The 27,478-nt window shown below is 36.0% G+C and overlaps 1 protein-coding gene across 14 annotated transcripts in view; it reads left to right on the forward strand.

Annotated features, from left to right (window-relative positions):
* LOC131591713 (ankyrin repeat and sterile alpha motif domain-containing protein 1B-like) overlaps positions 1-27,478 on the forward strand; it is a 407,097-nt gene that overhangs the window by 197,074 nt on the left and 182,545 nt on the right. For 12 of the 14 annotated variants that reach the window (XM_058862675.1, XM_058862677.1, XM_058862676.1 and 9 more), the window contains exon 1: positions 20,232-20,432. In XM_058862675.1, the coding sequence (XP_058718658.1) occupies positions 20,232-20,432 (201 nt within the window). Of the gene's footprint in view, positions 1-131; positions 205-20,231; positions 20,433-27,478 lie in introns of those variants that run through there. The other 2 variants (XM_058862673.1, XM_058862674.1) reach the window with 1 other exon arrangement.

Consider the following 27,478-nt stretch of genomic DNA (forward strand, 5'->3'; position numbering starts at 1 on the left):
TATGTGTTTTTACAATTTTGATTGTTGTTTTCCTAATGAGAGAAATAATGCCATAAATCTATGCGTGAAAAACTAAAATAAAATACTGAAGATGGGATCCCTCAATTGTTTCACTGTTGTCTCTTTTGTAGATTGATAAAATCATGAGTTCAATAGATGCTGGAATTAATACTGGACTGGGTGAGATGAAAGATCATGCTACAAGTAAGGAAAAACAACCAACTATTGTTTAATTTTTATTTAATTGTCCATAAGGAAACTGTGGATAAGAAATTGCTAAGTAACCCACTGTGCTGAAATAATTTGTAGATATTTGAATAACCATGAACAGAATCTATGTTGTTTACTGTTAGAAATGCATTAGGCCCAGTGTCCTGGAGCTGTTGCTTTAAATAGCATCTTGGAGTCATTAATGTTGTTTTGAAATCTTACCAGAAAAAAATACTTCATTAATGTCTTTGCATTGAAGCCTTTCTTCAAGGGGGGTATTTTACAGTCTTTTCCAGATGACGATTTGTTTGGAATGATGAAACTCTGAGTATATATAATCCAATAACTGCTGACACTTTTTAAAGTATTGTATTATATAATGCTGCTTCGAAGAAATATTTGGCACAGGGCTGAAAATGTTGCTGACAGACAGTGACTGGTGTTAGCAATGATGGGAAAATCTGAAAACCTCCCCTACCATGGAGAATTCTAAGAACCCTATGTCATGCCTAGCCTGTTGGTCTGTCAGCATAAACCTGTGCAACTGTGCTGATAAAAATTTTTAAAGCATTTTATTATGTCTCCTGCTTAAGTCATGGAGGGAAAACTGACTTGCATGTCCAAATAATTTAGTTCTGAGGCAAAGCTGTGTTAACTCACCTGTACTGGTACATTCCTGCTAAAAATTGCATTGGGTTTATATATAGGGCAGGATGTTATGTACCTTATCACTTAAAATTTGGAAAAGGATATATTTAAACAACTGTCCATTTCATTACATATATATACAGGATGAAACTGTGTCTTATCAATTAAATATAATTGGCACAGCTATTTTAACAGTAGCTTGCAGTGAAAAGAAGATCTGGGATAAAGAGAAAATAACTGATTTGAATGCAAATATAATTGCAGATAAAACAAGCAGACTCAGCTTATTTTTTTTTCTAAAAAGAGTAAGGGGAAATATCACAAAACGTGCTAGGCATGTTGTTCTGGCAACTGGTCTTTCTGCAACTTTCAGCATTGGAAAACAGAACTGTACGTAGACAAACTCTATATTAGGAGATAGTGAATAATTTCTGAAGATATTATAAATAATTCAGGATTTTCTGTTTCTTAGATGTCATTGTGGTAGTTGTACCAGGTCTGCTGGAGATGGAATTATTTCCCACAGCAGTCTTCATAGTTCCTTGCATTGGTAGCTAGAAAGATGTTCACCTGTCAAACACCCTGTGCTCACTCAGCACCCAGGCTGCCTCTCCAGCATTCCCTTTTTACCAGTGAGTGGAGGGTGGGCAAGATCTTGGGAGGGGACATACCCAGGATAGCTGGCTCAAGCCACAATGAATACTCCATACCACACAGGGGTGTTCAGCAATAAAAGCTAAGAAAAAGGAGGGGGAGGCTGCATATCACCAGCTGATAGGAAGTAGAAAATAAACCTTTTGTTTTCCTTTGTCGCTCTATTAAGGAACGGTTGGGAAGAGACGACACAGACTCTCATGGAGTCAGAACAAGAGAATCCTTTAGTTTATTACTACAGCTTTGTTTTATAGACTGATTCGTGGAAAGTACAGAAAGGAAACTCTTATTGGTTAGCAAACCACTACATCACCATCATTGGTCAGTGGTGTACAATACCTCCTGACTTTCTCCTGCAAAGAAAACAAGGGACAGACAAACAGCACCTGCAAGGGCTGTTTTCTGTCTTTGAGGATTGTTTTTAAATCCTCCCATGAATTTCTCAGGGTAGCTCTCAGGCAGGACTGAGCTCTGTGGCCTGTAATAACTACAGGCACTCTGGTTCAGATTTAACATCCATATTCCTTTGGTTTTGCACAGGCATTTTCTTTTGCTGTATTAAACTGCCTTTATCTTGACCCAAGAGGCTTTTTTTTTTACATCCTATTTTCTCCCCTGCCCTGTCCTGCTGAGGAGGGCAGTGATGGAGTGGCTTGCTGAACATCTGGCATCCAGCCAGGGTCAGCTTCCCACAGTAGCACAAAGGCACCAAAGGCAAAATTGGGTGTAGGGTAAGAAGCTGCAGAGCAAGTAAGAGCTATGAAGTGGAGACAATAGCAACAGTATATGTTTGACAATTTCCATAACTTAGTGATGTGTAAATACCACTCTGTCTGTTCCTATGACTGACCACTGCTTTTCATTTTCTACTTTTTTAGGATCAAAAAATAACCTCACAACTCTTGTCATCAGCCATTTTGTGTTTCTGCTGCATACGTTATTTTTCTTGATGGAAATATGGCATTTGGTGTTTCAACTCTTGCAGGTGATAAGAGGCCTAGTCTTTGCTTCTTTTCCCAGAGTGGACATTGAGTTCCAGCTTACTTTCTATTCAGTGTGCAGCTTTCTCAACACCAACATTTTTTTTTCTTTCCTGTCAACTCCTTAACAGTCTTTAGCTAGTTTAGGATAATAGTTTGACTTTGCTCTTAACTAAGACATCAAGCTATGATCGATCAAAATACAGCTATATTTCCTTAAATTTTAAAGTTGTGCTTTACATGCAGCTTTCAATAAAGACATATCTTTCTCCTATAGACCTGAATATATGCAGCTTCACATGTATGTCTTCCACTTTTCATTCCTTTTGGCCATTTCCAGATTCAGTCAAACACAATTTAGGCAGAAAAGCAAAGGGAACTATTACTGAATCAAATGCATTACATGTATTGAACATGCTATACTTCAAGTATATTATTTTTTATTGTCTAAATAATAACCAAGTAATAGGTTATCTTGGAGGAAATAAGTAGTTCTTACTTCTCACTGCTAGCAGGCTTCACCTTAAACATAACACAGCCAAAGGTAAAGATCTGGCCTATGCTTAGGAATAAAAATTAAGTACTATGGTATCAAATAATGTAATTTTGAAACTTCATCAGTTTATGCATAAATAGGTGGGATTTTAGTTTTTACTTGAATATATGTGGGTAAAGCTTGTCCGGTAAAGCTTTAAAATAATGTTTTTAATGTTCAGAGAGTGTATGTCAAAGAAACTTCTACCGTTGAACTGCAAGCGTCTAGATTATTGAGCACTGTATTAAGGAAACTTCACTTGTCTGATAACTTTTTATCAAGTAGCAAAAATCCTGATAATAGTGAAAAGTAAATGTAGCTTCCTATGGAATCCTTCATTTTAGTGTTTGCTTAGTCCTGCACTTCATATTATTCTTCAGTGTTTTCATGAACTTCTGATAATAGCAAAAATATGTAAAATTCAAACACTGTCAATCATGAACATTAAGAGCTTTTTGTACTACATATTATCTCATTCTCAGTGAAAAATACTTGAGAAGAAATATGCTCATAATGAAATAGCTATATTTAAAATTAGACAATGATGAAATCTTGTGATGAAATTCTTGAATGGACTTGCCAGAACTTTGGCCTATATTTTCCTGCTGGTGATATCTGTAAAGACTTCTCTTAGATCTCCAGGGAAATCTCTTAAGAAGCAATTAGAGGAGCAGTAAGAGGAAAGAGTCAAAATTGAGTATGCTCATGAGGACTTCATCCACAGCATGCATTCAGGAACAAAAGAATTAAAACAGAGCTTTCTGTTTGGTAGCAGTACAGGTATTGGAGGAGCAAATTTAAAACTACAGAGAAGAAGATGACTTTTGATGTTCTCTGGCAAATGAAAACAGGACTTCTGACCAGGAAGCATGTAAGAACAACTCTTGATAACTGCCAAAACCCCCAAACACTAGCCCAAGGAATAAAACACCCCCTATTACCAAGAGGAAATAAAAGGTGCAGCTGGCTGCTGTGATCTTCTACTCAAGGTGTTGTGGAAATATCTTCAACATCTGGCACTTAAATTATGGCTGATGTTCTTCTTCAAAGAGTCAAATTTTGCCAAATTACAAAGGATTGCACCACTCATTAACATAGGATAAAGAGTAATAATGGTACTGCTAAGAACTATCCTAGAAAATCAAAAGTTCTTATCAGGCTCTGTGGCAGTGAATGAAGTTGAAGATCCAAGATAATATTCTCTCATCTCATGTCCAAGTCTAGCATCAGTCAGATACACCCTAAATGTAACTCTCCTCTCTCACAAGAGAAGTTTAAAATGAGAATCATTTGGCAAGAACAAAAATCATAATCTTAAATAAGGCAACTTGAACATATGTCTTCTCCCTGGGATTATTTAAAACAAGATTAAGGAAGTGACTGGAGAAAGTAATGGGTCAGTTTGCAAGGTATCTTTGCTGTTTGCAAGCTAATGGTAGAAGAGAGAGGGACAGAGAAGCATTAACTGAAGAGTTAATGAGGAAAATGATAATTAATTGGATATTACAACAAAACTGACATTGTTGGTACTTTATCCTAAATATCACAATAGTAGAAAAAGGGAAGAAGAGAGGAACTTTTGGCTTGTATTTCAAAAACAGTTGCTTTCAGATCTCAAAAATAGGACTAGATAGAGCTTTTAAATTTCTCTTTGTGTCCAGGGAAGCAGTAAAGACTATATTTGTTCTTGATACTTTTCCAAAGATATTGGACATGATAGTAATGGGAGGTTTTAGTTGCCATTTTTGTGTAAAAAATTACATTGACAGACTGCCCAGGGGAAAAAAAAAAATCTGAAGATGGTAGGATGTCAACAACTTCAGAGATTTTATTTTAAGAAATATGTAGGGCACAGGTTCAAGACAAGTCTGTGTGGTTTTGAACAGAAATCTACTAAAGATCATAGTACAATCTTCACCAATGTGAAGAAAAGAAAGTGTAAAAGACCAGCTGAGCTAAATTTTCATCTCTTCTTCCAGCTTAGGCAAAATGAGGAAAATTTCTCTACTAAACATGGTGGAATAACGCATGTGTGTATAGACATGTAGGAAGTGCCAAAGCACTCAGTGAGAAGCAACCAGTAAGATTTAATATAACTATATTAGTACATTAATAGATAAAAGAAGAACAAAGAAATCTTCAGTACCTAAGAGAGCTACTGGAGGAAAGGAAAAGGTGCTTGGAGTAGGTGCAGAGAAGGGAAAAGCACACAGTGATTTTTTTTTTTACTACATGAGTTTACTGTAAAGGTTGTTGGTGAAACAATTTTTTTTCCAATAAGAAGTCTTTCAAGACATACACAGCAGTAAGTCTGTGTTAGTAGGAGCTTGTTTGCAGGTGTGTGACTCAGGGTTTACTTACATTTGCAAATCACTTGGAAGGGAATAATCAAAAAATAATCTACTTTAAAAAACCCAAACTAAAATGGGTAATGGATATCATATCATCATCATGATTAAAGCTAGAATTGGATAAAATCAGAGCAGTTAAAATAATGAGTAAGAAAATAATTTTTGAAAATCACAATTACACATCAAAATAGTCAACAATCATTTTAGTTTTTTGAGAGACACTTCTGTCAAATATGTTCTAGCACATGGAGGGTGATTTAGAGTTTTATAATTCTACTAATCATAAATTCTATTTTGGATGCTGTCCATAAATGCACTAAACAGTTGCTGTGTGCATACAAGTCACGATATTTTTGGTCAGCTGAGCAAGTACCTACTCTTGAGTGCTCTCCTAGTTTGCTCCACCTAGACACAGACAGGGTAGAGTTTACTGAATTGTCTTAATTTTCTTGATCTGAAATTTTAGTTTGAAATATACTGTCAAACGTTTTTCTTACAGCTGAAATAACCAAAATTCTAGTTGCGTTTAGGAAGATTGTATTTTACGGGGTTTTGGATTGCCCTTTTGCGAGAACAGTGATTTTTCCTGTGCTTGGAGATAATCCTAGCACCATATGCAGCATCTATGTCTTCATATCAATATCAAGGCTACAAATCTTGCTTGATAACACAGCCTGAGTGCTTGCCTTTCAAAGATTAATGCTGCTTTTTTACTGAAAAAGGTATATGAAGCAGAATCATACCACATGAAAAAAAATACTTCCAAGGAAGCCAGCAAATCTGCAGAATATTTACTTTAGCAGTATTTATTCTCATGTGTAGAGCTTCAGAGAGGCTCATGAGTTGGCTCTTTTAGGGCTTCTTTGAAACCAGAAGTACTCTAGAACACTGAAGTCTGTGCCTAAGTTGACTGCACTAGCTGTATCACATTTGAAAGCAGGACTGTACTGCATTGTTCTGTATTCAGAAAAAACCTACAACTCCACTTTATGTCTAGTTTTTGTACAAGCAAGACTTTATTGCTTCTCGATGTGCCCACTGTATATTTGTGTTTCAATGTCATGTTGTCCAAATTTAATGCCAGGGACTGACAGTAGGTCACAGAGCACTGAATTAGAATACATTTTGTAGTGTTCTTTCTAAAATCTTCCATTTCAGGATGAAAGTTGTAGACAGTCATCATACAAAAGTTATTTTCTTTGTTTATTTACCTTCTCTCTACTGATATGGCCAAGGCTATTATTGATGATTTCTCCTTTGCAGTATGGGGAAAAATTTAAGAAATCTTTTCAGGTTTGTGAGGGAAATTACTTTGAGCACAAAGAATGGGAAAATAAAGTAGATGTGACCACCAGCTTAGGATAAGATGGAGTCAGGTGGGGCCACATCCAGAAAAGCTGACTGAGAAGTAAGGATTCATGTTGCATACTGTACAGCTGTAATAAAATTGAAATTGGGAAAAACCCTTGATTGCCTGAAGCTACATGCTTGGTTTTCTCTTCTTCTTTCACCTGTTCCACTGCCACTGCTGAGACATGAAGCCTTCATCAGCCCTAGTGTGGTTCTGCCTATACAAGCTAATACATAAATTCAAAAGTCAAACTTTCTTTTAACATGAATGAAGTCTTTTTAGACTGGCCCTTTTCTGTTTGCTGCCATATGGTTGCAGTTTTGGCAAAGTGGTTTTCCTCCAAAGCTGTTAATATTCTCCCTCCTCCAAGAGCTGAAAACCGATAAAATATAAGTACTTAATTAGGGCAGAATTTTAATTGGATATGTGTAGGCATGGTGGCATAAGGCAGATTTCACAGTGGTACATTATAGACTTAAAGTATATATTTTTTTTGTAATTTATAGCCTGTTTTGCAGCATTTACCTTGTCCTTTTTAAATCTCCATTTAGTTAAAATAAGAGCTTTGATAAAGTGGACCTAAATAAAAGAATTTAATAAAATGAGCCATGAAACTTCTCACTAAGAGGGACACCTCTTAAGCTTACAGTTTTGAACACATAATTATAATTTTGCCAGACAACCAGACTGTACAACAAGGATAAAATCACTTCTCTTCCAACTTCCCTTTGAAGCTGATATGCTGTGCAAAAAGACCAAAATACCTGTAGCATCATCTATGGATGGTGAAAAAAAGTAAAGGAGAGAAGGAACCTGACTCTGTAGCTGGTAGAAGAGGAACCTGATGCAATGAGACAGTGGCTGGTGTCTGCTCCCAGTGCTGTTTAAAGCTTCCTCAATAGGAAATGCATATGCAGTCTGAAATTACCAAGCTGCAAGTCTTTGAACTCTTTAACAACAATTATAGGGCTGCACTTTAGGAAAGAGAGACACACATTTGTGTTTGGTTCTGCCCTTCATTGTATCCTATTAACAACTGGAATGTGAATGTGGAATTTTAATTTGCAATGGCAGAACAGCTGGGGGGAATCTGCATAACCAAAGTCAGTATGTGATGTTACTGAAGGCAGAAGTGATTCTTCTTTTAGGTAAAATGGTTTTCAGTCAGTCACATTCTCCTGTGGAGCCTGTCACACTAAGTACCCAAAAACAAGGAGGTGTACATGTGTTTGTGCCCAAGTTGCTTGTCCATGGTCACTTATGTGTGTTGTGGTAGGCTGACTGTTGCATTCTTAGTGTATCTCTTGGGTTGCTTTTGATTAAGAAAAGAAAACTATTTTTTCATTTCCCTTTAGGAATCAACCTTTGCTGTGGTATGGTCCTTTTGATCCAAAATTTTCTTCAGTGGCTCTCCTTGTTTTTGCTTCCTTTTTCAGATATTTTTGGTCATCCTTTTGGAATAACAAAAAGATGAATATCACACGCAATGTGCTGTAATGTTGTTGCTGTAGTGCAGGGTCTTCCGCTGATAAATTGTCTGAGCTGTTGTTTTATCAGAGCACACTCCTCCTCTTGACAGGAACATATTCCCTAATGTTTTACCACTGCCAGCAGTGTCCTTGATTATCAGTACAGACCATGCCTTTAACTCTTTGAGGTAATGTCTCTTCTGGTGCTCTCACACATGCATTTCTGCCCCTGCACTATTCATACCAATCTTCCTATTTCTATTAAAAATATTTTCATTTCAAATTATTTGAACGACAATTTAAGTGTATGCAATCATCTAGATTATAAAATAGTGGAGAACAGAAGGCATATAGCTATAAAATATGAGGAAGAAATATTTTTAGCATTTATTTACTGAGAAAATGATAGTCCTAATGTACTGCATGTCATGAACTTGCCTAAAGATCACATAAATCCTACAGAAGTTATCACATATAATTGGGTTAATTTTTCTTTTTTTTACTTCTACATTGTAAAAACCTAAACAAGAGATAAAAATGTATCTGTTTAGTGATTCATTGAATCCCAAAACAAATGTTACAGAAACTGGGCAAACTGCAAGATAATTGTAGAGCTTTTAGCTATGTTTTATAATAAATGCAATGGGAGTTGGATGCAAAAAAACTGCAGGCATTCATTTTATTTTCTTATTCTCAAATATTCCTATTATATTAGCAATTTTACCCTGTAGTGTCATAAATGTAATGTGTTTTTCATACACCAATTTTGTTTGAAACAGCCTACTACGACTAAGGCTACTACAAGACTCAGGCTAAACAGAAAATAGAGTAAAAATGTAAGTCATTGGACCATATTTACCAAAGTAGTCTTTAACTCTGATTCATTTTCTTTTTAAATTTCCACTCTAAGTGCCAATCAACATTTACCTTTTATCTCTGTCCATGCTTTTTATGTTCAGTGTAAGGCTTCTTTTTCCAAAACGGTTGCAAAGCAATTCAGTCATTATATTCACAGACTTGGATAAATGATTTCTGGCAAGATGTCTTCTAGAAGGAATAGAGAATATTGATAGCAAACAAAGAAACTTAGGAAAATGAAACTATAATGTCATAAATATTGACGTCCATCAGAGAGTAAATGTATAGCTTAATTCTTGTCAATTTTGATGTAGTGTACTTGTGGCTGTCAGACCTGGTCTGCAACAGAACTGCTTGAACAAAGGAGTCTTCTACAAACTCTCTTTTAATTGGGGGATTGTCATGTAATTTTGACTGATTTAATATGCTAAGACTTTTTCAGCAGTATTTCCCCACATTGGATGTAAGGTGCTGTTGAAACAGCATAGGAAATTAAGGCCCTATTTCAATACTGATATTTTCTCATTTTAAAAAATAAGTATAAAATAAGCAGTCTGGTCTGCTGTACTGTTATTTCTTAGCAACTGAACTTTTTTCCCCCTCATGGGATACAAACAATGTATTCTTTGGAAAATTTTCTCATATATAAAGGTTTTTTATTCTCTAGAAATACATATTTTCGGGAAGAGGAGTAATGCATACTGAATCCCTACCATTTTTCATTTTGTTCTTAAACTAAGAGCTGATCCATCCATTCTATTGTTAAATATGGTTACAAAAGAAGTCTTTGTGACCACAGACATGAACAGTTTATGTACAGTTTGAATGCTACTCAAATCTATGGAAATTCAAATAGTGTACTTACCACTGTTATGAAAGCTTTCAGTATTTTTAAAATACTCTCACATTATATAATTTCCTTTTAGAAGTGAGAGATATTGAGTTATAAAGAAGATATGTATGTTAATATGTCATGATATGGAGCTATAGTATATTCACTTCTAATATATATTTTGAGACAGAGTGCAGAATGGTATGAATACTCAGAATGCAAAACTCAGAAAATCAGATTTTCAGTGACTTCCAAGGGCATGAAGCTCAGAAATACTGACAAATAATAGTAAAATGGAGAGTTCAGTAGTATGATGTTTGAGCATGCTTTGGGGACAGTGCTTAGAAAAACTGTATATGTTACTCTATAGAAAACCAAAAGTAAGTGAATAAAAGTTATTCTTACTTTAAAAGTTTGGATATACCTGTTTATGGCCTAACCTTACAAAATTACACTGATAAAACCAAATCATGCTAGATCTCAAATTAATTGGTTGTGAAAGTTGTTTAAAAATAATACTGCTCACATTACCTCCTTGGTTCTATTGGTAACAAATGGCTGACTCTTAAATCCTGTGGATTTAAAAATATTTCTGAGGATGATGTTACTGCTGCACTCTGCTCTTCCTGGTCAATTCTCTCCTCTGTCAGACCAGTCCCTGAAGTCACTGAGCTATATATAATCTATCTATGTCCACCAAGGGGTTAAATACATATCTGAGCTTGTAGATAAAGCCTAGATAAAAGGATCAACAAAGGAAGAATGCAGATTTCAGAACCTGAAAGAAAAAAAGGATTAAAACATTTCTAAAGTTATTTCTAGTAAGACTGAGGTCTTGCCTGTTTACCGAACCACAACAGTATGGGGAGAGTTTCCACAAAAACAGTTTGGCTGGATTTCACAAAGTTAATGCCAGAGTACTTGCTGGTGTGCCTAAAAAGTATCAAGCCAATGATGCCCTCATTCTATAATGCTCTAATAATCATCCTACTGTAATTCCAGAGTTTAAGAAATATTTCCTTCAAGCCATTATAAATGACGTGAGAAGAATTATCAGATCACTTGAAAATTTTATAAATCACATGTTTAGGTTCAGCTTTTTCCTTGCTGTTTAATCTGAACCTTGCAACTCTGTAGCCTCTTACACACATGTATATTAATATTTTATTTAATTTATTTGACTAAATTAAACAGTGTTTATTTCTAAAGCAGAACCAAATTCAATACCAGGTTGAAAAAATGTATGCAGAATAGGAATCAGCACATCAATGGAATTAAAAATATCTGATTAAAAATGAGGCTTTCACAGCCTGTGGCCAGAAAATACTTAAAAGGCAACAGAATATTCCTGACTTCTAAAATAGGTTTTACAGATCTGGCTTTAGTAATCAGTTTGTTGTTTTCATATATGATTGCTAATGGCAAATCTCTAAAACTTTATTCAGTATCTCTGGTGGTGTTATGTATGAAGTGATAGGAGTGTCACTCTCAAAAATCTGATAGGGTTGGAGATGTTGTGGCAAGTGAGACTATGATGAAGTTAATCTTTCATAAAAAAATAGAGATGTAAGTCTACTAAAACTGTATTAATAATGGTTTCTTGAAAGTTCAGCTGATTCACTCATGTCTCCTTCTAGTAGTCCTTGGATTTAAATAGATATGAATCTTTGGATTCATATTTCTAGTAATCACATTTTGAGTAATCACAAGAACATCACACGGTAGTTGAAAAATCTTTGGCTTGTTATAGAATTTACAGCACACCAAATTGTTTCTAGTTTTCATTCCACCTACAGAAAATGAAGTAATTCAGAATATTGAATTTATGAAAGTGAATTCATTTCCTTTCTAACCCAGACTGTTAACCTGAGTTCATGATTGTAATGCTAGGATCAGTATTTTCTTGTTTCAGTTCCTTTTATTAAGGAAGGAACTGCTTTGGAATGCCATCACATTCTTTGAAAATTATTTGAGATATACTACTTAGCCCCCCTACAATGTAACTCATGACACCAGGAATTTTACAGAACTGTTTTTCTACTTTTATCCATTGCTGTTATTTTAGGTTATTGCACTATTACAATTCTGAGAATGGCTGAGGTTGAATTATTGATTGATAATATGACTTTCCATTAAATGCTAAAAATAGCATTTAGTCTAAAGTGGTGAATTGTTCTGGAAGCTATTTCTAAAAGTGTATTTATTATTCATTGACAATACTTGCACTTCATGCATGAGTTTAGATAAATATTTCTTACAAACTCTGCTGTTTGTTTTTCTATTTACAGAGTATGATGGCCTATCTCAGTTACTTTGTGCTACTTTTGTTTTCTGCTAGGCTATTTGAAGTGTTTCATAGAGCATAATTCTAAAGAATATATTATCTTGTCAGTACACAAATCCCCCTATTTGCATATCAATATGGCATTTATATAGAGCCCAGCCATTCTTCTCAAATTTATGCAAAACAAAAATCCAGGTACATGAAAATTTTGAAGTGAGTAGCAAGAAATGTGGTGAAACAGCTCTAAACCAGAATGTGAGACTACATGCAGGTGTTGGCTTTGCTTATTTAGCCACCTCAAGGTTTGATCTGCTTTGTAGTATAGGAAATAATCTTTAACCTTCAATAATCATTACAAAATATTGGTGGAACTAGCCTGATGAGTGCATTTTCAGGTAACCTGTATCTGCAGCACCACTTGAGCTCAAGGTGAGATCCTTTAGCCTTGACAAATGAACCAGGTACGGAATGATTCCTGGAGTAGGTTTTATGAAACTTATCTGAAGAGCTGCATTTGTATCATTCCAATTTCTAAAACAAAAAGCCATGCAGGACTGAGTACAATGCCACGAGAGGTATTTACAGTGCTGTAAGCATCAGCACATATTCTTGAAACAAGACCCTAGGCTCCAGAGGTGGGAGATTGAGAATAGAACCATTGGCATGAGGGAGCTCACAGACAGGATGAACTGGGTTTATATAAGCTCATCCATATGCAAACAGTCCAGTGAGTTGCCAGAGCTGTGCCAGCATGCCACCCACTCAAGTAACGTCTTTATTATTCATTGAAAGATGCTGCAGTTTTCTTGTGGTGCTGCAGAGCCTGTGTTAGCAGGGGATAAATATTACAGAAGGTGGTTATAGAGTTTGTGTGTAATAAGGCAAGTTCCTGTTGAGAACCTGACTTTTTGTCAGGAAGCAGAGTTAGATTGTTGCTCCCTAAAAAGCAAGGAGATGATGCCCAGTGGTCAGAGCCAGGTGCTGGTGATACACTCCACTGACCACTGTAGTTAATGTTACCTGAAATACCAAATGCAACCTAGCCTTAACTCTAAAGAAATCTTGGGGTAGTTTAATCTCAGGTAAGTTATTTCATTTTTAAATGAACATCTTTTTAACCTGTTTTAAAATATTTGAAAGGGGAAATGGGAGAAAAGGATTAGAAAAGAAAAGAGACTGATGTGAAACAAAACAAAAAAAATTGTAGTAGCTGGAGGTGAGGAATGACCAAAGAGCAAATGACCGTAATTTACATGGAAAATAAGAAGCAGTGAGATAAACAGGGAGCATAGAAAATGAATTGTAAAATGAAGTTAGAAAGAATAGGAAGGAGAGAAGGGAATTCACCTGATCAGCTGCTCAAAGGAGTTGTTCACTCTGAAATCTGGTGTACTGGGGGCAAGGGAGCCTCTGAACCCAGCTAGGCAAAAGGTAACAGGAAAAAAAAAGTGCCACACTATCTCAGGTTGAACCTGATTTATAAAATAACCACGGGAGAAATCTTTAATCTTCCATCATTTACAATTTCATGATTCAGAATTTCAAAAATATGTGCCAGTATATGCTTCTCATTTTCACAGCTCTTCACAGGACCTTGCAGCAGTTACCAAATCTATGAAATCAAGAGTGAAATCTATGAAATCATTTCTTTAACAGCTGTATTTAACTTCATGAGATATCTCTGTGCAGATATCTTTTTTTGAGCACTTTCTTCAAATAGTTCTGTGTTACCCAGTTCTGTGTTACCTAGTTCTGCTTGTTTGCTAGTCCGGTGTTGCTTAGCACAGAGCTGTAAAAAGATTTGCTCAAATTTGAAATTACATAAATTTTGGTTTATGGCACCAGAAATTATAGGATAAAGGGTTGAGCTTCCTTAGTATTTTTAGCAAGACTATGTAGTATACATTTTTTATATATATGCACTCAGTGTACTAGCTTTTAACAGTAGTCTAAAATCTTTACTGAATTAAGTAAAATATTTTGATTGGTCATGGTGTCATGTAAATTTTCAAGGTTTTTTTCCCTTACTAGACGAAAGCAGTGAAAATGATTACTCATAGGTGGTGAGTGTAGTGTTACTATTATCCCGTAAAACTTCCCAAGACAAGGACAGAAATTGCTCTGAGAGAGTAACTCCTTTTTTCAGAAAGTGTTATTAACTTCCATTGAACTCAGAATAAGGACGACTCTTTCTTAGGCTGTATTTCATCAATCACCAAACTGTCAGAAAAATACATAAAGGACAATTAAGCATAAAGACACTTTCCCTTTCAGGGAGGCATTTAGCTGCAATTTGCTGAAAACTGGGGGAAATGCTAGGAAAGGATCACTGGATGTCCATCTTATTCTTATGCAATTTTTTAGTCATCTAACAGTAGCCACTGTGGTTGAAGCTGATGAATGATGAAGCTAGATGAGCTAGATAAAGCTGTGCTCTGATCCAATGCAGCTGATCCTGTGGTCTTGCAGTAAAGCATCCATCTGTTCTTAACTAATTCCTTGTGATTCAGTAGGCTGCATCTTGTATTTCTGTTCTGTAAGCCAAGGATACACATCTGATTGAAGTTGTGCGTGTTGCAATGCTATATAATGTATATATTTGATTATCCCAATGTCTTTAGGAAAAAAAATATCCCCCAAATCTATTAATTTAAAATAGAAAATCAAAATCTGCAAAGACTAACTGTATCTCAAGCACTCTTTCTGCATGGTAATAAATGTTACCAAATACAATAGCTAGCTAGCTAGATGATAGGTAGATAGATAGATAGATAGATAGATAGATAGATAGATAGATAGATAGATAGATAGATAGATATTTCTCTGCATTATGGTAATGACATTCTTGAATAGAAACGAGTCCTAGTCCAGTGGCTGTGCTCTAGAAAACAGGTATTTTAATTTTTCAGTAAGATCTGCTCCTCATTGACTGAACAGCATGCGTTCTGAAGGAGGCTAAATTAAAGTTGTCAAAGCAATCAACTGAACATGAAAAATATTCTAACTTTGAAGTGTCTGTGATAAATGTATGTTTCATGATATAGTGGAGTGCTTTGACTGAGCTCTTTCTGGGTAAATAATACATCAACAGTCAGAAATGCAAACTTGTAGAAGGGCCAGTGTGGTTCACAATGTACAGGTCAGTGCTGACAAATCATCTGTCAAGTAAAATGAATTTTCCTTGTTGACCTTGAGGTTATAGTTATTAAAGATACAGCACTTACACAGTGGTAATGTAGAGTTATAATCAATATTGGTATAAAAATCAGAAAATAACTGTATGGATGATTTTTCCTAGTCACTGAGGGTTTTTCCATTAGCTTGATTAGCTGTGATCTGAGAGCTATTTTTGTGAGTTCTGAGCCACACATAAGCAATGGAATGTAACCTTTAGATCATAGATACTATACTAGATAGTGTTACTTAAATTCAAGCTGTCCCTGTTGATTTTGTTTTGTTTCTGTATATGCCATGAAAAATGTCTCAAAAAGCACTTTCAGAGAAATATTCAGCATCACCAAATATTATCATCCACAGTACCATCATCCAAAGAGCTAGGCTGCTGACAGAAGTTATGCATTTTATGCAAGGCATCCATTTTTTTCAGAGTTTTTTATAAAAAAGATAATTTAAAATCTCTAAGCCTTCAGAGTTGCCTTATAATATAACTGAAATGAGTAAGATAAACCAGAATCCTGCATACCTTTCTTGGAACCTAGTATGCTTCTCCCATAATAAACTTTAATTATAGTGGTCTGCTGGATGTTTGGTATAGTTTTTCTCAAACAACATCCTGTTCCTAGCTATCCTTATCTCCACTCCAGAACACATGCCTTTGTTTAGTTTATTCATTAGAACACCCTGCTATGCTGCCACCCAACACTGTCACACAAGTTCTGTCATAATGTAGGCAGGTAACTTTTCTATCTGCCTGAAATCATAAATATAAGGAGAAAAATTAGATCCCATTTAGCTTTATATAAGGCTGGAAGCTTTAATAACAAAAAAAAAAAAAAAAAAAAAAAAAAAAGATTTCATTACTTACTCTAGAATCAATTACTTCTCCAGCTTTACTAAACTCACCTGCCAGCTTACCTAAATGATTCATTCTTTCATATTCTCTACTCAGGAAATTTTTGGTCACTACTAGTTACTACTAAAATCCTCCACTTTTCAATTCCTTAATACCAGAAGTGTTTAGCAATTTTCAAGAGGTATTTATGTATAAAAAAAAATTGTTTAAAATAATCTGTTCATAATGACTGGGGGAACATCTCCTCTACAAGTAATCACTGCAGTTTCTTCTCCTTAGTCAAAAAACAATGAAGAATCAAGAAAAATTAATATTGTTAACAGCAGAAAAAATAAAATTGAGAGGCCCTTAAATTACTTAGCATTTAGAGCAAATCTGTCTTAAAGTATGTTTGAAATCATGTGCCCTCTGATATCACAGATTCAGTCAATTCCAAACTCCACAATAAACATATTCTGAATCCCATTGGGAACAAGATGTCTTGTAGAAATTATCGTATAGCATACCAGATGGCATCTTTCTTGCAGACATCACTTCAGTGTGCTTCTTCTGTTGCCTTGGAGAAGAAAGAGCTCAGTACTGCTATCTCTGTAAGAGACTTAAGTGTCAGTTCTCCCGTGTAGGACTGGGTACATATTTTTTGATTGTGGTCTCACAGAAGGATTATCATAGAATTTATGTCCTTTGAAATCACAGGAAAGCTTGGTAGTGTGTAAATATGTTGAGGTGAGACCATCTCACAGTCTGCTTGGTGTTTTCAATGTCAGCACCAGCTTCAGGCATAGGCAAAGTGTAGGCACTGCCTGCAGCAGCACACTGGTGGGGCTGGCACTGATTCATAGACTGAAAAATCAAGAGACAGCCTTTTAGTCTCAAAGCAGGAACATCTGCTCCAGGTTCCCATTGCATTGGCTCAGAAAAACTGCCCAAGAGCCCCCCTGAGGTAAAACACCTGAACACCTGATCTGGAGATCTTAAAGAGCTGCAAGTTCCCTAATCCAAACAGCCCTGGCTCTATTTTGTGCCTGCCTTTGCCTTTTGACGTTTGGCGGGAGCAGGAGGGAGGAAAAGCCTTTTAGATAACAGGATACTTCAGCAATGAGACAATAGTCAGAGGTGAGGACTAGGCAGCAAGCTGACTGTTTCTCCTCACTTTCTTTCCCCTTGCTGAGCAACCTTATGTTGTGTTGATGTGTTCAGATGTGTAGTTACATGGCAAAGGACAGAGTTGGAGGAGAGTGCACGGTGGGACCAGCAGTGCTGTAATCATCCAGGGCTGGAGCCATGGAGACAGTTAGACACAGTACCAACAGCTACATGAGGAAATGTGTCTGGGGAGCCACTCAGCAACTGAATTTTGCCTACACTGTTGCTAGGCATTGAGCCAAGCACTCATCACTGGCAGCATAGCTTCCATGCTGTTTATAGTAAGGTAAGGGAGAAGCAGTTTGACCATGAAACTAGTATATTGATTATTGTGTGCGCCTTTTTGTGGGCAGCAAATTTTTGGTATTGCGGAACACAATGCAGAGACATTTGTGTCTCTGCATTTATAGGAAATACAGGAGCCAGTCATGAATAATCCATTCAAAGGGATTATGCTTCACTAGATCTCTTTCTGATATCAATTTTTATGCTTACAAGGAAAAGGGGAAGAAGGAATCAGGAATCCTTTTCAAAGAACTTTATTAATTCTCAGTCAAGAAAAATTCAGAAAGGATAGAACCCTCACCTTGTTTAAAATAACTTTGTTCTGAATTTGCCCTCTGAAGATCTTGCCCAGCCTTTTGAACTTGCCTACTCAGGGGAAGTCCCCTGTATTTCAACTCAGCATAGCCTAGCTTTCTTCATGCCTGGGCACAATCCTGAAGGGATTATGATCTGTCTATATACAAATATATTGATTCATAGTAGAGAAAACTTTTAAAAATAGGGATAATTTGCAAACATGTGTGAATAACTGCATTTCTATCTCCATGAGATCTAGAGTTCCTATCAGTTTGGCATACCTACTTTCTCTGAGAAGAAATTAATGATCCTTTCATTTATTTGAAGTACATTTAGCAATTAGAATTCTCAAAGTTTCTTCAGCAACTGAAGGTTTACCAGTGGCTGGTGAGTGTTCAGTATTCTTTTTAGAGACATCATGAACCTTTCATACTTTCTGTAGTAAATTTATCAAGTCAGTAAGAATATCCAGAATGGAATACCAGAAGATCCTGTAAGTGATCTTAGGCAACCTTCCAACTTCATGAAACATCTTCTGTGCTCAACTAAAATTATTCTTCATAATTATTATGGACTTCAGTTTGAATGAGATGTTTCACAAATCCAGGCAGCAGTCTCCAAGTGAAAGGTCATCCAGTTTTAGTCCAAGGACTAGTCAGATTGGAGATGAAACTCTTAAAATATTGCTAATTCTATATATTTAGAATCTGTTCTGTGACTGCTCAGGGACCTTCTGTGTGGCACTGGAAGAGACATTGTATTATAACGTGTTGGTCAGACTGTAGGTTTAGATTTCTATGAAACAATTATCTGCCATAGTACCATCAGTCCCATATTACCCCCTTGACAAAATCCTATAATTTCCTCATGCTGGAATTAAATTCCTCCTTAGAGATGGTCATTGCTCAAGATTCACAAAGGATAAGAAAAACAAAAAAGTAATTAATGTGCTCGATAAATGAAGCACCAGTGACAGGGTTCCTTCTAGAATTGTACCCTGAATGTACCTATTTCCTGCCTTTTTTTGCTAAGTCCTTTCATATGGTTATGAAAAACTAAAGTTTAGTAAACATTCCTTTCAGAACAAAGGAATAAAACATTTCCATCTCAAGAGAAACTGTCATAAAGATGTAATGCAGATAGAAAATACACCATGAGGTATTTAGTTTCTTATGCAGAAAATGAATTTTCCGCTCATTCAAAATTCATAACCTTTTTTTTTTTCCCCAGTTATAGTTGATAAAATTTAAATCTTCTCTAGAAATCATGCAAATCTTGTATGTCTACTTGCTATCATTCACATTTTTGTAAGAAAGGGTATAAACTTACAATTTTATTCTTTTAATTATTCATTTGAAATGGTGACCTTTTCAGTTTGAATTATTATATGTTGGCATGAAGATTTTCTTGTGTCTTATAATATTTTACAGTTGGAGAAATCATGCAGATAATCTAATTACTTTGACTAAAATTGTTGTGCCTTTTATGTCTTTTGCTGTACTATACGAGAGAAACTGTGAAATATATTAATTATCGATTCATTAAAGGGTTTTGTTATTATATAAGCAGAGATGCAGACCACTACCTATCTTACATTAAAGGGGGAAAGGGGAAGGCATAGTAAACCATGCCATGGGCTATGCTTTAAGTATTGCATTTCTTAATGTCTTGTGAAATGTAAAAATCTACAACAAATAGATATGTAAAGCGTAACTGGTATGAAGATTCTATTCAGATTTAAGTGCTCTAGGTTGCTTTTGAATCTTGCTATTTTCTGCATTTGTTTTGACTGCTCTCATCATTCAAGATTGACGCTTGGATGGGTGTGTAGGAGGAAGCAGCAGCAGCAGGCTTACAGCTTGCAGACAAAAAAAAAAATCTGCCTTATCTGATGGCTATTATTGAAAATGCGAGGTGTAGCCTAGGCTGGGTAATGAAGGGGAGCGAGCGAGGGGGAGCAAGAAGCATGGAGCTGCATACTGATGAGTGTAGGAGTACTTGATAAAAAGAATTCTTGCTGCTGGCAGTGCATTGCTCATTGTGGAGTATTCCAACAATCACATATAACGGAGAACAGCTTAGCTGACAGCTTGATATGCTTTTTTTTTTTTTTTCCCCTACTGTATGACGTACTGGTCTGTAGTAAAGATTAATAACCAAGAAATGTAGAGCTGCGATCAGATCTTACGTTATATACTGCCCGGAAAACTATGTTTTACTTCTGACTTTTCTGTTTGCTGAAAACATTAATCTGTCAAGCTGGCGGGCTCGTTTGATACCAACTTTTCCAGGAACACGATGTGGCAATGCCACCTCTCAGCCCAGGACTACCGCTATTATCCAGTGGATGGTTATTCGTTGCTTAAACGCCTCCCTCTTCACCCTCCTACAGGACCCCGATGCCCTGTCCAGACAGTGGGACAATGGTTGGAAAATATTGGGCTACCTCAGTATGAAAACCACTTGCTGGCTAATGGATTTGACAATGTGCAATTCATGGTAAGAAATCTTCCGTGCATAGCTGTGTCTATACACTGTAGCTGCCTTTTTTGTCTGTCTCTTATGTGCTCATAAGAACCTTAGAGCTATTCTGCATTGCACTAAGATCTGTTTAGTGTTTCACTTTTCTATGTGTAGCTGAATTAATATATAAGCTGCCTTTTTATAAACTTCCAGACTGTACACATTACAAAAGAGTTTAGCCTGAAATTTGGTAAAATAAAAACTGAGTATTAATGTTCTTTCTCTCCCTCATCGATCCTCCGATTAAAGAAGAAAAATGCACAGTTCTTTTAATCCATTGCAGGATTTTCATAGTATGAAAAAGCTGCAAACACCCCTTTCTGCAGTACATCACATTCTTACTTTTATTTCAACATTAACTTGTAATGATAATTAAAGAACATGCAATGCCATTTTTGCCATGAGAGGTATTTTAATAACAGAAAATTATTTAATGAAATGTGCTCTCTCTGCAAGTAATTCTGGATGTCTCGGTTAAATATTTTTTGCATCTCAGATAATCAGGCTATGGGATTCACTTGTTGAAACCTATGCCCTGGGAGAAAAAGTAATGCATTCCTATTAATTGTTCCATTTTCATGTTTTAACTCTCGGCATTTATCAGGAATGTTTGAATGAAATGAAATTTTAGTTAGGTCAGGATTTACAGTATCACCATGTGGTGTAAGGTAACAGACCTGTCATGCACAAACTTTCCACTGAAATGAATATTGACAGTAAAGACAGAAGCTTACTTGTACAGTTGTTATATAATCACTTTTCTACCTGATTCAGTATTCCTTCTTCTTGAGGCTCATCCAAAAGCCCTGACTCCATTACTTAAAAAGTATCAGAGATTAAAACATATTTTAAAATGTCTTTGAAATATACTTTAAGTACCCATATATATCTTGGAACAATTCTAACTTTTCATAACTTTTATCTGCCATATAAGAAGCAGAAGTGAAATGACATGAATATTATAGCAATAAAATCATCACATGAGTTGTGTCCTTTCTCTTTAAATTATTTTGCCAACATCATTATATGCTTTTGGAATACTGACCAAAAAAATTAAGGAACATATCTCTGCCATTTTCACATTATAATAGTGCAGATGTTTCTTCCTGTTTTTACATGGCTGGCATGTGATCATTTGCTTAGATCAGTAAAAATCATTGTAATCTGTACCTTTAAATATTCTTTAAAACAAATCTGTGCTGTCAGCCCAGCAATATGGGGGAAAAAAAAGGTGTATCATGCTGCAGTTTCCCCAAAACGTAACATATTCTTATATATGTTGTAGCATTAGTTACATAAGTAGGTGATCATTTAGTCTTAAAGAGGTTACAAAAGGAAACTGTTCACAGGAGGCTGTAGGTGGCATAACAAATGCAGAGGGGTACACTTACCACTGGTAAATTATGAGCACCAGAGAAGTCAAATAATTGCCCTGGAGGGCTTTTCAATTGTACCCTGGCTCCGGAAGGGCCTGAAACATGTCCTCAGGGAATTTCTATGACTTTCCTACATCTCTTATTACTGTACTTATGTAAACATACAAATTACATACAAGATTTTGTTATGCAATATACAAACCAAACTTCTAATGTATTAGGCAGATTAAGATTAATACTTCTCTGTTACCCGGTGTTTTCTGGTAGTTTTAAGCTTTTTTGATATGCTACAGATAAAATACATAATTACTCTTAACATTAGCTGAGGTAGCATGCACTGAATGGAAGATTAGACTTATAAATCAAATAACAATAAAAGAGCTGTGAAATTGTGTAATAATAAAAAAAATGTATTATTTCAATAGTTTTATAATTTCCAATTTATTGATTTAACTATTCATCACACTTTCACATCTTTTGGTTTTTGTCTACCAGAAATCAAATATCTCCTATATTTTATTGGAAATAAACCACTGATTTCTTTTTATATTACTCCTTTGAGTACATCAGTACATTATGTAAGAAAAGCCTCTCTTGAAAAATTTAAATGAGTGTTTTAAAAGCTATTTTTCATCCTATCCAAAATATTAAAGGGAAAATTAAACTTAGAAAGTATATAGAAAAATGAGAGGAGAAATATCTGCTATGCTGAGGAAAATTCAGATGATTACAAACTTAGTATGTTGTATTCTTCCTTAATATGACAGAACAGCTTTACCTTTATTACAGTGGTTTACATATTAAACTAGAGCTTAAAATCTTATTAACTCAAATGTTTCAGATAGGTTAGCTGTTTTGCATTGAAGAAATCCAATAGTTCAATGCAGTAAAAATCCGTTAAGACATATTTTTTATTCATTCTGTACTATATTCCTGCTTTTGTTTTTTCTGGAAGCACATTCTGACCTGCATTTATCCATTCTGTTGCCTAAGCAACAACCATCACACTCCTATTAAGTATGATTTAGTAGTACAGGTCTTACTAGCTGTTCAGAACAGAAGAGGGAATATCACAATGTTATAATTAATGTCCATGGAATAACATACATCTGAGAACAAATATATCCCATACATGCTATTCTCAACAGCGAAATTATATTAATTAAATTAACATTTTAATAAAAAGGTAATTTTCTGATAAAAAGATTTCATGGTTAATCGTTCATTAGATCATGGAAATTAACTCCTTGTGTTTAGTCTCTCTTGGGCATTAGGAAAGTTATTCACTAGACTGTAGTTGGAATTAGGAAGATTTGTTTGTCTTGCCTGAAGTGTGTGGACTTTATATGAAGAAACAGCTGGATTCCTATTAACTTTACAGTATAAATATTTTTCAGTACTTAATCAATGTGTATGTTTTAAAAATGCATTGAAACATATTATTTAAAAAATTAGCATTTATTCATTAAATACTTTATTTCTATTTACAGCATGTTTGCGCACATAGCAAGTGCAGCTCCTACCCCCTGTTAGTGTCATGCAGGAATGACACTTCCATAATATTTAGTAGGCCCCAGACAGATTCATTCCCAAGATGTGGTTCACATGTGCTTGAATATGTACATGAATACACAGTCATCATTAACTTTGGTAATTTGTTGTGTAATAGGCTGCAGTGTCCTTCAGATGTAAAAATTTGTAGTGACTTTGTGCAGATACTCTGTATTTGAAGATGCAGATGATACTGCAGTTTCTTAATGTGAAGGCTATTTCGCACGTAAACCAATTCCAAAGTGCAAGAAAACAATTAAACAGGTCATAAATCACAGTATATGAACTAGATTTAAACAGTAACAAAACTTATGCATCTTTTTGATGCATAGGTACGACGGATATCCCTGGGAAAAGCTTTAATTTTAGGCAGACTTGCAGGCCTACATCACTTAGTATGCTGAGGGGAAAAATAGAAGTTGACTTGCAGAGAAACAGATGTAAATATAAAAATGTGTGAGGTCACTAAAAGCTCTCATGCAGTTTTCTACAACTGTGAAACTTCATCAAAGACTCCATTCTGGGTTCACAGAGATAAAAGCAGTTCAATCAAATCATTGCCCAGTGGGGACTAGTTCTGATTAAGGACTGTATATGACTATCTATTTGTAGGTTGTCCTAATCATCTAAGATATTCTGAAGTTTTATCGCTTATTATTGAAGTCTGATGAAAAAAAGTCTCTTAAAAAGATTCATTAAACACACTATGACAGAAACCAGCATTCAAAGTAAGTTAACAGAGAAATATGAAGCATTTTATTATATTTTTGACATTCTAAAGCCTGATGCATAAGATAGCATGTTCACTATCAACAGTTAATATTTGCATTACCGTCTAGGCTTTCATTGCTACTTTTAAAAGACATTCATCTCTACCCCTCCAAGTACTTATGTGGGTTGCATTGCCTAATGGTCTAAGTATTGCATAAGTGGTTTGCTTTTGTTTTTGTTTTTTTTTAGTTCACTCTTTTTCACTGTTGGAAAACAGACATAGAGTGACAGCAGGGTGGGATTTAAAACTCATACATTTGATACAAGAGGCATTAATTCTCAGGATACCTACTGACATAATGTTCAACAGATCAAGTCAGTTGCTTAAATGTAGGTGTCTAGTACCAATTCAAATACCATAGGGAACCAGGAGATCTAGACAAGGCTGACAATATTGCTGAGGACCAGAGACAGCCAGGCCCTTCATGATTAGCAGCTCAAGTTCAGGTGCGGTATCACTGAGCTCCTCAGGCACCTGTAGTGTCCTTATGCTTTTGCAGCTGAAATGAATCTTAAATTACACAGTTTGTGACATGTCTAGAAACTGAACATGGATGTCTTGAGCTTCCATTTATTTGTATATGCCTTTCTTTACCTTCTAATAATTTTCTGTATTGTATTCATCCTGTGAACTTACCTGCAGAAGTATTGACCAGGTATCTCACTGGTAGGCATGGTCTACCTTCTCAATTCCCCTTAGCTGACTGCTTTGGATGTAGTTTTGAGTTAAATTTTGTCTTTTCTTTCTCCCTTCCTCACTCTTTCTTTCTTTGCTTTTTTTCTTTAATTTTTTTTTTTTTTTGCTTGTTCTGGAGGTTGATTAGCAGAAGTTTATCTGAAGACTCTCTTCTCTCAGGTGTCATTCCTAGGAATTGCTCCTCTAGAATACACAGTAATTCTTCTTGCCTTTAATCTCTCTTGAGGATCTTAAACTCTGTATCAAGTATAGAGGACAGAAGCAATTTTATTTCCTTAGAGTGAAACATACCTAAAAGAAAATCTCTATATGCATTAGCTCCAAGTCCTGCAGTTGTGGAGGCCATCAGATCTTTTGACCAAAAATATCTAGGGCAGAGATTGATGATTTAGACATTAGATGAAAGCTAAAAAAGTCCCTGTCAGTTTCTCAACACCTTTCTTAAATTAACGGTGTGGCTAGTGATGAAAAAGAGTCCAATTTTAGATAAGGCTTCTAGTCTGTAGTGACTTTCGTGTCTTCCAGAAACCAACCCCTAACAATCTGAGCAACCTCTGCAGCATCCAGGCTTTCAGCTCTCCAGGCCCATAATGGCTACTGCTGGGACTCATTGGGATACTCGTGCATTATCTGGACCCTAAGAAGACATTGTCTGTGTGTAGTTTACCCAGAAATTAAGAACTGTTTAAGGCAACCTTAAAACTGTCTGTTGATAAGTTGGTGATATACAGCAAGCCATACTTTCAGCAGAGTCCACTGATGCTGGAATAAGCTGTGTTTTAAGATTTACTACACATCTAATAAAATCTTAGAATATATTCCTGGACTCACAAGTTTTGGGCCTCACTCTTGCACCCAAGACTTGCTTTTAGCTTCATTGCAGATCTACAGAACCTAACACTAAAAATGTGGAGCTTGTCTCAGTACCAGTGTAGCCTTGGCTTATTGCATCTCTCTCATTCTGGTGCCTTCTGAGTCTTCTCCTTCACCCCAGTAACCATTGCACCTGTAGGTCCTCAGGTGGACCACCTTTCCCCTTAGCTCAAAGAGAATGGGGCAGATTTGAATTTCAAATATAAACAATTACATGTCTATTTACACATCAGTAGATGTTTAGGACTGTGTTCAGTTGCCCTCATATTGAAATTGAGATGTCTGGGACATCTGTGTAGGCTTGGACTTTATGGTACAGGATCTGTAAAATAGCCATATCTGTTTGGAGCTTCAGTCAGATTCCAAGCAATGTACATTTGCAGCACCTCAGATGACTCTAAATTCATTTCTGTGGGTGACTAAGTGAAGCACCTAATCAGACATTAAATCCAATGGAGCATAGAATGCAATTTAGCTGGGTGGCTGAATAACTATTAGGGTAGTTATTTGAGGATAAATTAAAGCAGATTCATCTGATCAGCTGAACCACTGTCTAGGCTGTATTGATGGTTTTGTAACAGATCTCCTTAAGCGATAATGTAGACACAAAATTTTTGATGGTTGATTTTGGGCTAGAATCCATACAGGGTTCACTGAAAACAAAACACAAATTATTTTCATTAGAGCTTTTCCTCCTCCCTCAGAACATGTAGCCCTGAGGCTTCAAGATCTTTTTCATCCTAGTAGGAATTCTTACTATAGAAACTGCAAATTAGAGCTCAGGTGGGTGCCGGAGTTGAAGATTGTGCCTGTCATCCTGCAACAGCAGTGGGTCTAACAAATAATGCCATTCCACATGCTCCTGTTAATGCTTCTGTCATGGTATTCCTCAAGCTAGTCAAGAGACAGAAGGGCTTATTAATGTACTACCCAGTATTGCATGTGTAAATAATAGCTTGCACTGTCTTTCTCTCTTGAGGTTTCCAGCAAGTCTGCTTCATCCTGTGTGAGTGCATGCAGCTGTGGAGAGGTAGTGCTCATTCCCCAGTGGAAGGGGAGTTTAGAGGAATCTGCTTCATGTTTATAAATCTTTATATGTAGTGTGTGTGTGAAAAGCACAGCACTGCAGGTTGGGATCCTGCAGTTAATAGAGGACTTTATAAAAATGTTGGCAGTAATGATCACTTGACAGAGACATGAAGTTTTTGTGTATTTGCCTCAAATAGTTGATTCATAAGGAATCTACCTCCAAACAGACTGTTGGCTTCATTAAGAGATGCTGGGTGTGGTGGATCCCTTGAGAGTCAGAGGGAGTATGTTTTCATCTAAACCTGTCATAGCAATTGTATATTTAAGTAACAATCAGGGATTAGTCCATCTGCCTGTATGTTAGGTTCTGCTAAGTTAATCTTTAGGTGAGGGTTTCTCTGGTTGTTCTGGAATATTTGGCCATCTTCAATTAAATGTTGTTCCACATGAGGTTGTACATACAAGGCAGAGAGACAGGACATTGGCTGCACTCTTGGTCAGCCATCCAGATGCCAGAATCTTGAGTGGAATCTTTGCAGTCACCTCTGCCATTCAGGTTAGTGACACTTGGTGCGTATTTGCTACTTTGCTAAGCTCAGTCTTAGAGGAAAGAGCTTATCCAAGGTCCACAGCAATGTATTGGTCTCAGTCATACCCTCCCTAGGAGCAAAGGGCCAAATCTAGATGTGTTGAAGCTATCACATGTAGTCACCACTAACAATGAC

The sequence above is a fragment of the Poecile atricapillus genome, chromosome W, assembly GCF_030490865.1.
Source record: "Poecile atricapillus isolate bPoeAtr1 chromosome W, bPoeAtr1.hap1, whole genome shotgun sequence".
NCBI lineage: Eukaryota > Metazoa > Chordata > Aves > Passeriformes > Paridae > Poecile > Poecile atricapillus.